Raw genomic sequence first — 17,218 nt, forward strand, 5'->3', positions numbered from 1 at the left:
CCCTCTCCTCTCCTTCTCCTCCTCTCCTCCTCCCTTTTTCCTTTTAAGTTCAGCAACATATGTTTCCCATTTAAAATGTACTTTTTCTTATACGAGTGTTTTGGCTTGATTTATAACCAAAATAGTTAAAGGAAACAGGTTACCAGTTTCATTAAAGAAGAACTGTTAGGAACACTTCTTCCGAGATACATATACTATTGCATCTGTAAAACCTTGATCTTTATACAGCCGTTAGCTGATTTTTCTCAGTAAAAGTCCTTTGATCCTGCTCTTTTTCTATTAAGTAATAATGCTACCTGCTACTGGAAGTTTAGTTTCGGACATGCAGAATGTAATTAAGAAACTTTACATAATCTCTTTGAAAAAAAAAGGTAGATTAGCATTTCACATATTTTCCTTTTAAGAATATATTTTAACAGACAGTAGCAGGATTCCGAAAGAATGTCTTTCTACATTTTGAAGACTTGTGAATGTCCGCAGGAAATTAAGCTGGATTCTGAGTAACACTAGCAAGCTGCTAATGTGCAGGATGTGTGTCTGGAACTACCTGGGCATACTGTAAGGAAAAAGATGGGAATAAAGGAAAGGTTCATCTGGAATCTGTGGTATTCCAACCTTTACACTTTTTCTTTCATAGAACTTACTGCCAAAAAAAAGGAGCTGCAGGATCAGGCTCCCATGGCCTCTTCTTCCCTCAGAATGTTCGTGTTCTGGGAGAGGATGAAGTAGTTTTAGAACACTAGTATAATGTACGTAAGTATGGTGTGTATCTGATGTGTTCATAACATTCTCTTGTTGCACTAACTCTTTGTAGAGAACTAGGTACAATCTGATGTTAGGCAATTCACTGTTTCTTTTTCCCACTTGGGCTCTTGCAGGGCCCAACTGACAACACCTGGGTTGGAGAGGGATAAAAAAAAATAGAATACCACTCATAGGTACAGGGGGTACAGGCAGAGGTCTGACGAGTAAGTAATCTACTGAAAACCCAGGCGTTACAGTGGATGCCATACTAAATGAGAGCCAGCACCGTGCTCACCTCATGAATAAGGCAGACCATACCATTGGTGCTGGTGAGTCTGCCCCTGGGTTTCTGTGTCCAAATTTGGGGCCTCTCATTTCAGAATGGTTGCTGATAAACTAGTGTGGATCCAAAGAGCTGCCAGGATAACAGCGTGTAAGGGAGAAGGATGGAGCTGGGCTGGTTCAGTCCAGCAGAGGCGGCTGAGGGGAAGTTTCACAGCATCACACCTGCTGGTGGGAAGCTTATCAGCAGCAATGCACGGTCGTGTAAGATGGTCTAGCCCAAGGCTATACCAAGCAAATACCAAGCAAACTTTTTGTTTGTTTGCTAAAACATTAAAAAGAGAGAGCAACAAAGCCATAAAACCAGCGGGATGTCCGACCTTCTTGTTGTGAAACTAATCTCTTAGTGAGTTCTCAAGGTGTTCATCAGAGATTTTTGATGAAATTTTACTTTCCCCGTGCTTCGTTCTTAGGAAAAATTGCTAAGAAATGTATGTACTGCCAAAAGCAATTATATTAATAAAACATGACTTGAAGCAGAGGTTGTTTCTTTCTTGTCCGAGAGGGTTTATGAAGGTCTGGTAAAGAGACACAATCAGATCAGTGAGTGGAGTATCTGATTGTAACTCTATACATTCCATTTGAAAACTTGCAGGTGTATTTATGTCAGCAGAATGCGGAGGTCACAACTGCAGCAAAATGGCACGGTGCAGGGTGAGCACAGGCTGAGCTAGGGGCCTCGTGTGTTCCTGTCCAAAGTCAGCTCTTAGTGCCATGAGGTGGTGCATTTAGCAACCCAAAACAGAGCTCAAGCTGCCTGAACACCTATCTTTGGATAAAGATTGGACCAAGAAATGACTGGGATGATACTCAAGAAATGTGCTAACTCCCATCCTGGGAGCAGCACCTACATGCACGTGTCCAGCAACACAACCCATTTCTCCAGCCAAGCAGCACTGATGAGCAAGATGAGCAAGTTTGTGGCATTGCTCCCTCCATACTGCAAGTAACAGAGCTTCACAGCTCAACACTGACATGCTGTGGTTCTACAGGAAGCACTTCTGCTATGTGATGTGGAGGCTCCTACCAGTTAACTCATGGAAGTTAAAAATAACACCAAAAAGCAGGGATTGTCCAGGTGATGCAGAGCACGAGCCAGCAACCTGGAAACTCAAATGAAAACAGTACCAAAAATGAGACCAGGCCTGTGGCCATGTCTAAGAAATTGTGTTTGCTCATCCTTCAGGAGGAAATGTGATGACTGCGCACCTGGAGGCACGAGCTCTTGCCACTGCTTATGCCCTGGTGCAGTCCCACAGGAGGAAGGCTAGCAGAGCCCAGCCACCATTCAAATCCTTTGCAATACTTCACTGAGGCAGACTGCTACAGCAGTCCAGACTTCACCAACAAGCCTCAGGATGGGCATACCCAGGGCTCTCCTCACTTGAAGCGCTTCCCACACCAGCACAACATGCCAGGTGTAATGAGTTAACTACCAGTGACACCTATTCTCTGGGAGATGTTTCACTGGAGGTTTTCCTGCCAACAGGGACTAGGACCCTCCCACAAGGGCCAAAGCAACACGCCTGCCACCCAGCCTCTGTTGGCAGAGGGAGAAGAAACCAGAGAATGCCACAGAAAAACGAGTGTATGAAGCTGCCTGCCACAAAGAATTTCACAGCTGTGAAGAATGAACATTGGCTCTGTCCTCCTTTGTGCACAGGAGATCACAATTTTAACTCCACTCATTAACAAAAAGAACTTCAAACAAACGCCTCGGTAAAGAGCGAAGAAGATGATCAGAGGTACAACACCATCTAAACTTACTTTAATAAAATCACAGAATCATAGAATCACAAGGTTGGAAAGGACCTACAAGATCATCTAGTCCAAGCGTCCTCCCATCACCATTATTACCACAAGCTACTAAACCATATCTGCATCTCCTACAAAGAATCCTCTCCTACGAAGAAAGGCTGAGGGAGCTTGGTTTGTTCAGTCTGGAGAAGGCTCTGGGGAGATCTCACTGCAGCCTTCCAGTAACGAAAGGGAGCTTATATACAGGAGGGAGATTGACTTTTTATATGAGCCATTGTGACTGGACAAGTGGTTTTGAACTAAAAGAGGGGAAATTTAGGTTTGATGTTAGGAAGAAGTTTTTTACTCGGAGGGTGGTGAGCACTAGAACAGGTTGTGAGTACACCATCCCTGGAGGTTCAAGCCCAGATCTTGGGCAACCTAGTGGCTGGCAACCCTGCCCGCAGCAGAGAGGTTGGAAGTGGGTTGTCTTTAAGCTCCCTTCCAATTCAAACCATTTTGTGATTCTATGAAAAAAAAAAAAAAAAAAGAAAAAGAAAACCTGTCCAAGTTTTACAGGCAATAAAAGCCTGAGACTGTAGAAATACCAAGAAAGCCCATCCTCCAGTCCACCAACCCAGCTTTGAAAAACGTGAATACTTGAATACTTTCATACTGGTGATAAGACCTCGACCAAATTTAGAGGACATCTCTTTTCTTTTTTCCTCACACTTTTTTTTTTTTTGCACATCAGATTAAGGAACTTCTTCAGCACAAGTTCCAAAGAGTTATCTATTTGTCCTAGAGAGGAGAGCATTTCACAGATGTGTCACCCAGAGGCGACAGCTCTACTTCACACTCTTTGTGGCAGCAGCAAGACCGTAATCAAAAGTATTATTTATCAGTGACAAAATTACCATCAATTTCAAAGGGAGCAAACTTGGAAATGTGCTCCCACTCCCTCTTAGTGTAGCTGCTTTCTAATTTAATGAAGAAAACTCTATGTATTTCAGTATTTCTAATCATTTAGTCTAGAGGCACGAGCACAAGTCATTCTGAGATTATAGCACTTGCCTCTCACCACTGATATTTAGGTCATCATCCGTTTCATTCAATCTCACTGCTGGCAAAGCAAGCGTAGCCAGGATGAAGCTCACATAGGCAGAGTCCAGCTTCTGGCCAAGAAACACTCAGCTCACGGTCCTCCACTTTCAAGTGCACCATTTAAAGCACTGAATCCCCAGTCCTAGGGGCACTTGGCAAAGTTTCTTCCATGACCCAGTGAACATCGGTGTCCCAGCCACTCAGCGACTTCTATCACAGAGCCTCTGTGGTGTGCATCAGAACTGAGTTTTACAAGAAAACCGTTGGCAAAAAAGATAGGGCTACCATTTCTGGTAAAAGACCTTTTCTATTTTTACCCTCTTTCTCTGTAATTTTCCCTAAGTGAAGACATTTCCTCCATTTTAGGAGAATGCACATCAATCTGGGGTGGCACAAGGAACTGCTACCGGTTGTCTGCCACAATGTAATTACAACTGTGGGTCAAACAAACAATAAATAAAGAGAAAGACATACAGGTTTTAAATATAGATTTCCATTAAAAGCATTACAAAGACAACTTATTTCATTTTAAAGACAAAGAAAAAATCCACTTCTACTGCAAAAAAATCACCCCTTTGCAAGGAAATTTAATGAGGAAAGGTTCAAGATAGGAAGGGAGAGAGGACATGGAAAGCTAGCAAATGTTCAAAGGGGCAGATGCCCACCATCCTGGTTGTTTTGCAATGGCACCTTCTTCTCCCAGAGTCAGGTCAGAGCCACAGAGTCCTCATGTGGAGGATTTCACCACCTGCTCATACGGAGGAGGTGGTGTGTTGCAGTAGGAAGGTGGAGGAGGGTAAACCGGGTTTCCTTGGGGGGAATTGGGCTGGACATGGAAAGCCATCGCCATGGGATTCATCACAGGTCCGCCTGGGTCTGTGTAATATGGCACTCCAGGTTGCTGTGACCCTGAAATAACAAGAGAGAAAAGGCATCAACAACAGCAGCAGGTAGAAGCCACATTCCTACAGGGCTGAAGAAAGTGTGCCTGTGCTCTGCACACTCAGAGAAGTCTTCTCCACATGTTCATAGGAGTAAGGACAGGAAACTAAATTCCTCCCATCCCAGTGCAGGACCACCTTCACTTACTGAGATTTCACCAAAACGTTTCAGTTTTGCATGCTGTAGAAATAACTTAGCGAAACAAAGGGCACTAATGTCACAACCAAATACCAGCTGAAATGGAGCCCTGCTCTGCTCTCCAGACAGAAGAACTGCTGCAATACAGAAAGGAGAGGCTTGAGATCCCAGATGGACTGCAGCTCCTGACTGAGGTGGAAAGTCTTCTCAGACAAAAAGGACATCACAGCGTGTTCTGTAGCATATTGTATGTTCCTGTACATCAGAATACATCTCAAACAGAACATTTCCCTTTAAGGAGGAATATGGCCACAGAGTAAACTGTACTGAATGAGTTCTTTGCTTCAGTCTTCACTGGTGGCCAGGATTACAGTATTTCTCATGTCCCTGAGCCCTGCATCCCTAAACCTCCAGGTGGGGACCAGGGTGGTAAATCCCTCCCCACTGTGAGGGCAGAGGAAGTCCGAGACCCCCTGATGAGACTGAATGTGTACAAGTCTATGGGCTGGATGGCTGCATCCCAGGGCTCTGAAGGAGCTGGCTGAGGAGTTTCCTGAGCCGCTCTCCATCATATCTGAAAAGTCGCGGCTGTCAGGTGAGGACCTGGATGACTGCAGGAAGGGTCACGTCACTCCCATTTACAAGAAATGGAGCAAGGAGGACCCGGGGAACTACAGGCTTGTGAGTCTCACCTCTGTGCCTAGGAAGATCATGGAACAGATCCTCCTGGATGACATGCTTGATCCCATGAGGAATGAGCGTGTGATCCAAGATAGCCAGCACAGCTTCACCAGGGGAAGATCATGCTTGACCAATCTGGTGGCCTGCTGTGATGGAGTGACAGCATTGGTGGACAAGGGAAAGGCAACCAATGTCATTTAGCTGGACTTGAGCAAGGCCTTTGACATGGTCCCTCACCACATCCTTATCTCCAAATTGGAGGGATGTGGATTTGATGGGTGGACCACCTGATGGATAAGGAATTGGATAAAAGGCCGCAGACATCATCAATGGCTCTGTGTCCAGGTGGAGGCCGGTAACGAGCGGCGTCCCCCAGGGCTCTGTGTTGGGACCAGTGCTCTTCAACATCTTCATCAGTGACAGCGATGGTGGAATTGGGTGCACCCTCAGCAATTTGCTGACAACACCAAGCTGAATGGAAGGAAGGGATGCCATGCAGAGAGACCTCGACAGGCTGGAAAGGTGGGCAGGGTGAACCTGATGAGGTTCAATACAGCAAAGTACAGAGTTTTGCATTTGGGCTGGAGGAATCCCAGGCATCCATACAGACTGGAAGGAGCGGTCCTTGAGAGCAGCCCTGCAGAGAAGGACCTCGGGGTCTTGATGAATGAAAAGCTTAACATGAGCCAGCAGTGTGCATTGCAGCTCAGAAAGCAAATGGGATCCTGAGCTCCATCAGAAGAGGAGTAGCAGCAGGGACAGGGAGGTGATCGTCCCCCTCTGCTCTGCTCTTGTGAGGCCCCATCTGCAGTGCTGTGTCCAGGCCTGGAGCCCCCAGAACAAGAAAGACAGGGAGCTGTTGGAGAGGGTCCAGAGGAGAGCCACAGAGATGATCAGGGTGCTGGAGCACCTCCCCTACGAGGACAGGCTGAGAGAGCTGGGCTTGTTCAACCTGGAGAAGAGAAGGCTGAGGGGTGACCTCATTGCAGCCTTCAGTCCCTAAAGGGAGCCTACAAACAGGAGGGGAGTCAATTCTTGGAAAGGGTAGATAACAGCAGGACAAGGGAAAATGGTTTTAAGTTGAGGGAGGGAGGATTTAGGTTGGATGTCAGGGCGAAATTCTTCACAGAGAGAGTGGTGAGGTGCTGGAACAGGCTGCCCAGAGAGGCTGTGGATGCCCTGTCCATCCCTGGAGGTGTTCAAGGCCAGGTTGGATGGGGCCCTGGGCAGCCTGGGCTGCTGTGAAATGTGGAGGTTCGTGGCCCTGCCTATGGCAGGGGGTTGGAGATTCGTGATCCTTGAGGCCCCTTCTAACCCAGGCCATTCTGTGATTCTGTAAACAAAGCAAAAATCTAAGTTGAAATCAATTATTGCTGGCTAACAAAGTGGGACAAGATTGCTCAGCACAGATTAAATGTTTTTAAGTTAAAAGAAGGGAAATTTAAGTTTGATGTCAGAAGGAAGTGGTAAGGCAGAGGGTGGTAAGGCACTGGGACAGGTTGCCCAGAGAAGCTGTAGATGCCCCATCCTTGAAGGTGTTCAAGGCCAGGTTGGATCAGATCTTGGGCAACTCAAACTAGTGGCTGACAGCCCTGCCCATGGCAAAGGGGCTGGAAGTGGATGTGAGGTCCCTTCCAAATCAAACCATTCTGTGATTCCACGAATGTGGAAAACATCCAGGATTGCTGTGAGACTGATAAAATTTCAGCTAAACAAAGTAGAAGAAAAATTGGTAGGCTCAGCTCAGATTCCAGTAATAACAGTTCAGCAGTAATAACAGCTTGGAAATAGGTGGAGCATGCAGTTTACCTAAGTGTTATATTGTGCTTATTTTATACTTGTCCACAAATTATATTCTGCGAGGTGTTATGAAAAACTAAAATGATGTCCTGAAATTAAATCTGCTTCACCAATTCACCAAACCAGCCAATGACACTCCTTGTTTACTTAATCTTGGAGCTATTTTTCAGGCTTAGGAATATCCTCCAGTTAGTTCAGCTCTCTCCCATCCCTCCACTCCTGAGAACTCTCTATGGAGAAACGTGTGAAATGAGAAAAAAAAAGCTGAATGGATGCTGTAGGATCCTTAGGATTAAGGAAAAAAAAAAAACAAAAAACAACTTGAGATTTTTTTTTATATAAAAGAGTGAGTGGAGTCTTAGTTTGTGTCTGTAACATTTTTATTCACTTAGAGCTGTGACAGAGAGGGAGAAATGCATGTCTATGACCACATGCTTAAGAATGTGCTCTTAAGAAAAGAGCATGCTATGAACAGCATTCCAAAGTCTGTACTCTGCATGCAGGTGTCCAACTGCAGTCATGATGGAGGAAAGAGCCTGAATGCTCCAGTCTCTGTACCATGCTTGTCACAGCTCACTGGAATGGCTTTTACGATAGTTTTCTGTTGAGGTTGTCTAGTATGGCATGGAGATATAATGGTTTAGAAAACAATTCTTTAAAGAGAAGTCTGAAGCACCACGAAGCACCACATTTTCAGAGGGATCTCCTCTTCAAAGAAAAATATTGCCTTTTACTTACACTTCCAAGGCAGTGTAAAACTAGAACAAATCACCAGTTCCTAAAATCTTGTCAGAAAAGGTAGTTACCCTCTGGCTTCAGCACTCTTTAACCCGTCTTGTGACGAAACGACAGCCCAGGGGGAGAAATGTCAGTATACCAACTTTGCCTGCCTATGTGTGTTTTCATGGATGAGTGCTAGCAGAGGCATGTGCCATCAGCAGCGTGGTGATAAGCATCTCATTTTGGCCTTCCTGGGGGGGGGAAGAGACAAATACCCAATTGCCCACTCAGATATGATCCCAATGCCTCACGTATTTCAACTAGAGACAGATGGATTTTAAGTGCTCCCCCAAGGTGCCAACATCTCCTTACAGGTGAGTCTTATTTTGCAGGATTCTCCCAAGTGGGAGACAGCCTAAGTCTAAGAAATAAGAAACTTAAAACAGTATTGCCAGAGGAATCGTCACTATGTGGATCCTCCTGATGCTCGCAGCCATGATGGACCAGCAATCAGACTAACAAAGGGTGAAGGGCAACTATATCTCAGAAAAAACAGCACAGAATACGGAAGACAAATGGAAGAACAGTGTTTGGCTTTCCTTCCCCTCTGTCAAATTTCACCAATTATATTTAATGATACTTAGAGCTCTCTTTTCCAAATTCCTCACATGGAGGAGATATCACTGTTGATTTTGGGTATTCATCATTTCATCTGCACTGCAAAGTGAGCATTCACTATCCTCCTTCCATTTACGGGGACACTACTGTGAAGATGCTAGGAACCACAACAGAAGTCCTGCTATTCTAGGTCTCATACATACTGTTGTGCATTGCTGCTGTACGGTACCATTTGGAAGGCAGAACTTCACTCATCACAGGAGGTGACTGAGTGGGTCAGTGCAGGGCAATTCCTATTCAAAATCCCCCAGTTCTAAAATACAAACACTCTCCCCCCAAAAACATGCTTTTTCAATACCTTGGCAAATGTAAGAAATTAGTGAAATTTGTTTGATGAACATTTTCTGACCTGATGCAGTGTTGACTGGTTGTCTGGTGTAAGACACATTAAAAGTAGGTTCTTCTACAAGTGGAGGAGGGTACATCCGTCTTCGGATAAAGAAACCAGCTCCACAACAGAACAAAACTCCCATCATCAAAAGGAACCTAGGCAAGGAGAAGAAGGAGATCAAAACCCACCTGCATTCAGGGAGCTCTCAAACTGAGACTGTTCAACAAAAGAGTACCGTCTATCAGCCAACAACCTATAACTTTTATCAGGGTTTCTTAAATCACAGAATCACAGAATCATTAAGGTTGGATGGGTTGTCTATGTCACTTGAGATAGCTATAACTTGAGTTGCTTATGTACATACTGTGGACATTTCTTGTCATTTGTATTATTGTTGAATATTTTCTGGCATATAAAACACAAATCCGAAACTGAAGTGCCTTGAACTTTTGGAAAGTTCAGATTCTTATCTGACTTATGACAGTGGATTGTGAAATTGAAATGCTAGGCCCATACAGTTTCAAGCTGCATACCCTAGACCCAAGTCTAGCTCTTAGAGCATCTAAGCTAGTCAGTAGATTTTAGGGGGACTGGCTGTACAAAGAGGAATGCTAATTCTGCTCATCAAAGAAGAGTGCGTTAGACTTAGGTCTAAGTGTGGCACTGAAACAGGCTGCCCAGAGATGTGGTGGATGCCCCATCCCTGGACACATCCAAGGCCAGGCTGGAAGACGCTCTGAGCAGCCTGATCCAGTTGTAGATGTCCCTGTTCGCTGCAGGGGAGCAGGATTAGATTACCTTTAAGAGTCCCTTCCAACTCTAAGGATTCTATGATTCTATGCTCTTAAATGAGTAAAACTGTAATTTTGACTCCCATGGAAAATATGGCAGCTAACACTCAAGCTCAAGCAGAAGCATTCAACAGTGAAAATGACAGAATCACAGCCATGTCATATTTTGCTTTGTACTTCCTAGCCAAGATATATATTTCTAAGGAAAAGGCCATCATTTTGCTTCTGTTCTTGTCTGCTTCTTTTCCAACCTGACTAACCCCTCCTGATGATTGCCCAGCTCAGATGCCCTGCGTCAGGAGATCTTCGTCTTTGAATAGAGACTTTTTCTGAATCTGAGTACTTATCAGACATCATAGCGACTGTGGCCTTGAAGCTAGGGAGGCTATGATAACTGTGCACTTTTGGAAGGGTTGGATGCAAGAAATGGATTTTATTATTCTTTTTTCCTCCTTAAGTTGGCCAGAGGCAAGCCTACACACCATGCTTATCTCCTACAGAGCACTCCCAGGTGCCTGAGAGGAGCCATGGCGCTGAACAACACTAAGATACATTTTATAACAGGATCAAATTTTGTTCTTCTTTCTGCAGTGGACACAAGAGCAGAATGAGGAACTATTTCCCTGAGCCAAAATTAATACATTTCTTTTTGGCAGTGTTCCTGCAACGGATTTGTTCTGAATAGGAAAGCGAATTCACAATTTTACTCTACGGATGCAGATGCAGAACTCCTCAGTTACATCCATAAGGATTGTACTCTGAAATCCCACTGCCAGCTTTCGGAGATCTCTATATTACTTAAGGCTCCTGTTTTTCAGTAGTTACTCATTTCAATTTTTAAGGATTTTTTTAAAGCAGTCTTCAAATTCTACATTAAAAAAATGCCTAAAATCAGGTTTTCTAGGAGAGCTTTTGCTTCCTCTCTACTGTAATGGGAAGGTTTTATTCAAGCGCTTTAAAAAGTTCCTCTCTAAAAGAATTTACCTTATTTTTTTGTTATGCATATAGAAGTTATTAGTTTAAGGTTTATCCACATTACTGAGCTGCTGGTTTCACAAGCTTAAACTTTTCTGCCTTCTTCTCCCTTGTCACCTCCAGTGACATTCTCATTTTAACTGAAGCCTCAATACAGAGAACTGTCATGACATGTTCAAGACATGAAGCACGGAGACTGTCTTAAACCCTGTATGAATGTACAACTCTCCTTACGCAATCTTCTTAAAAAATTTTTAAATTTAGTGCCCAACAAAAATGGACAAATGCTGCCATCTGGAAGTAGCTGGGATGGGTGTAAGGATAAATGTGAGACCACTGGCTGTGTAGACCAACGGGATGCAGAAATGCGAACAGCCAACCTGAAACAAGTATCCTCCTTTTCGAGTGTTTCCTCTACTCATCAGAAAAATTTTTTTTACTGCTTAAGGTATTACAAAATCATGATATAACTGATTATAACTGAAAAAAAGGAGCCCTTTCATTTATGCGTGCACATTACTGCACACTTGTACCTTTTTTACTTTACATCACTAGGGCTGGCGATACCCTGGTTCTGATCCTACAAGCAAGACAAGAACAGGACACTGGAAACATTACAATCCGGAATTTAGTTGCAGCCTACCAAAAATACCATAGTCGCTGGATAGAGAGGGCTCTTACACAGCATCTCGAACCACAGCAGTCCTCATAGGAGCGACATCTGCACAGGAATAGAGAGAAGGTGGTTGTTGTTCACAGTAGAATAAACAGCATCAGAGTAGGGAAGGGAATATAAACTCAACATTTCCAGCAAATTCAGTTGTATTAAATTGACACTACAGAGCCTGAACTTGCACAGCAGTCTACAACACAGATGCTGCTCGCCCAGCCCCAGAGGCTTTATTTACAACCCTGCCCTGAGCCTAGGAGGCAAAATCTGCAGCTTCTGCCTGCTGGCACAGAGCACAGCTGCACTGTTCCTATGTCAGGCACCGCTGTCTATTTCGGGCTGTGAAGGAGCCAGCCCCAGCCTGATCTACTCTGACACACACAACCTGCACCCTGACGATGTCCCCGGAGCTGCTGCTGGTCTAGGAAGTTGCAGAACAAGAAAGAATCAGACTCAGCTATCACTTTGCACTTAAACCTGTACCGTGCTCCTCACGTCTTTATTCTCATACACTCACTTGCTGAGTCTGTCAACCTGTGTCAGATCTCGGAGCTACCACTAGGAACAAGGTCAAACTGAACTGAGTAGCAGCAAACTATGTTTGGCCAGCTGGATGAAGGTTGGGATTCACATGTAGACAACTATGGCCACAATTCAGAAGCTTCGTACCTTACTGAAACTGCCTGTTATTGAAACTGCCTTTCCACACGCTTCTTTTAAAGCCAACTCAAAACAACTGAATTTAGCATTTAATGACACGTAACAGGACAAACTACAAGGATAAGTGCTGCAGACATCAAGCATGAACAATTTTGGGTTTTGTTCACTGCAAAAGACAAGAGTTGCAAGGTAAAAACTGCCAGATCCCTCATTCTCCACAAAGTGGCAGCTTCCCAGCACAGAAAACTCCAAGTGCAGTAAAACTTCAAGTGCACCATTACAGACAATTTTAAAGGCCATTGTTATTTTCCAGAAGTTGCAGCACACAGCAACTGTCAGCAACCCCATTACTTCAGTAGGCTTTCCTACAAGGCTAGTAGGCATTCCCCATTTCATGGGAATGGAACAGCTTTAAAAACATTGTAGCACTGATCTGATAGCAAGCACAAGGTACAGCTTCTTCCTGACCAAAGCCAACACATGGGTTAATTGCAACCTCTGAACAATTTCTACAGAAAGTGCCATTTCTACAAGGAAACATGCCACATGCGCAGCAGTATAAAGGACAGAGGTGAGGCAGAAACCATGTGACAGTCTTAGGTGAAAATATTCAGATTTAGCAAATCACACACCAAAAGGAAAGAGGTGGGTACCACAAGTAGATCTATCTTTTTAACAGTGTTTACTTCTGTATGTTTTGTATGTTAATTAAGTTTCTGGCTTCAGATAAGTTGCTCAACTAAATAACTGTGCTCCCATATTTGTAAGCAAAGCTGAAAAAAGAAGAAATCAATTGGCTAATTGTATGGATAATTACATGTTTGTGTGCTCAATTAATGTGCCTCCACTCACAATATTCATCAAGTTACACAGGCTTCAGCCTGCAGTGGGGGCAGGAGAAGATGCACTATGAACACACAATCACCATTTTGCAAGGGAAAGAAGTGTGTGCTCTTCCAGTGACAAGCAGACAGGATTTCTTGTAATAAGCCTAAGGATCTGACACTCTGATCGGCCCGCCAAGGTCTGCTTGCGTACTCAGACACACTGTTTGGGAACTGAGCACAACTAGCTGCCAAAGCCAGAAGAGAAAATACCCACTTTCCTGAATCTGAACTCTCCAGTCTCCAACACCTCTTCTTTAAAGCTTGCCTTGATCCTAACGGTGGCTGAAATATCACAGAACTACCAGCAAGACTTAGCAAGTCAGCATTAACCTTGGGTCTTATCAGAGCCAAGAAATTAAGCATTGCTCTACACTTCCCCCTGAAGGGATCAACCCAAGAGGAGCTTTCAAGACCAGTCTTAAATACATTAACAAAACCAGGCTGCCCACCAAATTGCCATGCTGATGCAGCATGCATCAGAAAAGCAGAAAGGAAATAGGAGGCTGTAAATCCGGCAGGAAGGAGCTGGAGGTCTATTCTGTGGGCCAAGTGTGCTAGTAAATAAAAACACTTCTCACCAATTCTTGTTGCTATGCATTTTAAAAGAGCAATTTGTGCTCAGATTTGTGAGAGACGGAGCGAGTTTCCCTGCATCACCAGGGGAGAACCTTCTTGCAACCTTTCTTGAGGCAACTGAGGCCAGAAAACAGAAGGATCTGAAGATTCTGTAGCTGTGCCTCCATGTGCAGGGTGCACGCAACTGGGACAGGGAGCAAGTGGATGCTGCACTGTGTAACTCGAAAGCCCCAGTATAATTTCCCAGACCAAGCCTCAAGAATCTGGCTTTATTAGTCTCCAACCAGAGTCTCTCAAGACTGACTACACACATTCCTCCGTGATCCTTACCTTGCTTACTTTGCATCTGTTTTCTCTAGAGCAAGAAGGGATGGGAAAAGGCTATTTTAAAATTTGTAACTATGGTCATTCCAATAACCAAAATTAAAGAAAAAAAATAAAAAATATTTTTTTTTTCTCTGTACGATTCAGCAGAGCACCTGAATTCACTGTTTACTTTTTTCTTTTTTTTAACTCTAAGGTATCTAGGTTACAAGTCAGCATCATTTTTAAAGTCTCAGTAAGTCTCATAAAGTCACATAAAGTCTCCACTGCTGAATGTTTATGAAGCTCCTAAGACCACTGAACGGCAAACAAGCAGACCATCAAGAAGTTCTGTCTCCTACAAAGATGACAGCACTTTCAAATGGCTGAAAATGAGATAAGAAAATTGAACAGTCTCTCCCTGCAGCTAAGTTTAGAGAAACTCCATCTTACTGTAGCCAATAAGCTTTGCACGGTGACTGAGCCAAGTCTGAAAACTGCACCTCCTGGGTCGATCTCTGAAGTTAAACCATCATCATGACTCAAGGGAAATCCCTTTGAAATCTGACACAAGTAAAACTAACACTTTTTACCCATAAAATGAAACAAATGCTCCATTTTTTTCCGTCTTGGTTAAGAAAACATGTATGTAGGAGTCTGGAATCAAGTGTGATATCACGATCCCAGGGTGCTGGCTGCCCAAGCAGACTGAAGAACAAATGGCCATTTGCTGGCAACTGCTGTTCTGGTACTGCTTGAGAGCTCTGCTTTTCTTCTGTTCTTGATTCAGTGTTGCCACGAAAAAAACAACACAGACTCTACCAACACTGATCCTAAATTACAACAAAATTAACTTACCTATAAAGGACATTATTATTTGCAGGCAAAAGAAGATAATAAAATCAGCTTATTAATAGAGCAACATACATACTTAAGCATGATCAATCTCTTGATGTTCTATCTTTTGCTACCAGACAGCAAATCCCAGAGGAATTAAGACCCTAGCCCAGAAGAACGAAGCAGACACATCTATATTTAGTGAACTGATAGGCATATTTTTAAAATTATTATCTTTGAGCATTGGCTCTTCCTAACGGAGAAGAGCTGGCGTTGCACAGTGCTGGTATGTTTTCCACCCAGCAATCTCAACAGCCCCCTACTCAGCCCCCTGGAACATCTGTCTGCCTCACATATGGGATTAAAACTTTCAGGCAGTTTTACCTAAAAAAAAAAAAAAAGAAAAAGAAAAAAGAAAAAAGAAAAAAGAAAAAAGAGCTGCTTGTCAGCTGTGTATTTTGGGTTTTGTCTTCCCTAAATTGAACGTGCAAGTTACAACAGAACTGTGTTCCTGAAGAACGAGCTTTAGAATCAACCTGGTCTGGCCTGTGCTCATCTCCTACAGAAGACTATGCTAAAGCCAGTTTCCTTCTTTCACATATAAATGATGACATCTGTGACATCTTCCTTTCCCAAGGGCAATGCTTGTCTCATTGATCAACATTTAATCCATTATGTAGGATGAGGCACTAGTTGCTGTGCTAACCTGAAACTTGGAAAGCATACATTCTCTCTTTTTAAAATGGCCCTGCCAGTGATTGATGAGCTAGAAGGTACATTTCTTCATTCATAATTCAGAAGAGTGAAATTAATGCATTTCCATCTCTAATTACTGGTATTGCCAGCACATCAAAGATCTGCTGTGTCAGGAATCAAAGTTTCACTCCGATAGATCACAGCAACAATCTTTTTGTACGGATTTGCACTTAAACCACAAAGCCAAATGCTTTTCTTTTCAAAGCATGAATTTTCATGTGAAGGTACGGCCTAAGCCCCTAAAACAAGCCCTGTACTTACATTTGTTCTTCAGATGACAACCACTCAGTGAAACGGTCCAGAATTTCTTTTCAATTTATACCCGCTCCTACACAGATGAACAAGTTCCTTCCCAGCAGAGTTGCTGCGGGAAAGAACTGCATCTAAAAACAATTCCCTGATTGGCACTTGCTGAAAACCAGAGAAGTTAAAAAGGTAAGAAAGGATTACAGTCTGCAGTGCACTGTATGGTCACAGTGGTTCTGACAGCATGTTCCCCATAAAAATAATTCCTTTGAAATGCATGCTGCACTATTCTTGGTTTTTCTCTCTAGACTGTTGGTGTCATACATGCCAAAACCTAATTTAACACTGAAATGTCTGACCAGCAATGTCTTTTGGAAAAGTAAAACAAAACACAAATTATTAATCTACAGGTAGGGGCAGAAAGCTGGCTCAGAATGCAGGGACAGAGGAAGTGAGCAGGAAAGAAAATCACAAAACCTCCACAACAACCAAAAGTCCTTTAGATGCAGTACATTGCGTGGGTTCTAACTAGCGTCCTATACACGAGCCTGACTGTAATTCCAAAGAAGACTGCATGCCAGCGATAAGTTAAATGATTGCTGCTTCATTTAAGACCCCTTGCTGGTAGCAAGAATTAAGTTTACACAATGGATTGTGTAGCAACAGACTGAAACTAAGAAATGAAAGATTTGAGGGAAATGGCTAGTAGCATCAGAAGAAGCTAAGAGAGCCTCATAACACTGGTATAAGCAAACACCAGAAGGGGACCAGAAGTGGAAAGGATGAACTGCTGAGACTGGGCCATGTGCAAGAAGACTGAAGGCTGAGCCCACAAAGCCGCTCAGTCTGCTACTGTTAACAGATCGAGGTGTACAGCTGAAATCTGCATACATTTGCTTGTTCAAGGAACAAATACATTTCGTTTTGTTTTGTTTTTGTCTGCTTGAAACTCAGCTGCCTGTCTTGAAACTCAGCCGGGATACAGTAATGCTGAACTGAGAAAAATCAAGCACGGAAACCAGACAGGAAAACAAAGGAAGCTAACACCACAATCAAACAGAATTCTGATGAAGCCTGGAGGCCTGGTTGTGCTAAGATTAAGGAGTGACACCGCTGAGCTCAATAGGGCCATGCTGACATAAACATTAGAATTGGACCTGACGGAAAAGGAATGAGGATCAACAGAAGGTGTACAGAAAAACTGAAAGAGGGGAAGTTGTTTTTCTATCAAGTTTATTTCACCATCATTAACTCATTTAGGGCTGGGAGGCTGGCTCCACCATTTTGCTGGGGGGAGGAG

At 43.5% G+C, this 17,218-nt stretch overlaps 1 protein-coding gene across 3 annotated transcripts in view; it reads right to left on the reverse strand.

Annotated features, from left to right (window-relative positions):
• Positions 1-1,972: 1,972 nt before the first annotated feature.
• The window catches only part of VOPP1 (VOPP1 WW domain binding protein), a 64,925-nt gene continuing 49,679 nt past the window's right edge, over positions 1,973-17,218 (reverse strand). For 2 of the 3 annotated variants that reach the window (XM_042834252.1, XM_042834253.1), the window contains exons 2-4: positions 11,665-11,704; positions 9,236-9,372; positions 1,973-4,836 (exon numbers count right to left, since the gene is read on the reverse strand). In XM_042834252.1, the coding sequence (XP_042690186.1) occupies positions 4,655-4,836; positions 9,236-9,372; positions 11,665-11,704 (359 nt within the window). In that variant the 3' untranslated portion in view covers positions 1,973-4,654. Of the gene's footprint in view, positions 4,837-9,235; positions 9,373-11,626; positions 11,705-17,218 lie in introns of all 3 variants that reach the window. The other variant, XM_042834251.1, reaches the window with a different exon arrangement.

This window comes from Centrocercus urophasianus, unplaced genomic scaffold, assembly GCF_019232065.1.
Source record: "Centrocercus urophasianus isolate 14NV4802_14NV808 unplaced genomic scaffold, USGS_Curo_1.0 seq_44, whole genome shotgun sequence".
Lineage (NCBI taxonomy): Eukaryota > Metazoa > Chordata > Aves > Galliformes > Phasianidae > Centrocercus > Centrocercus urophasianus.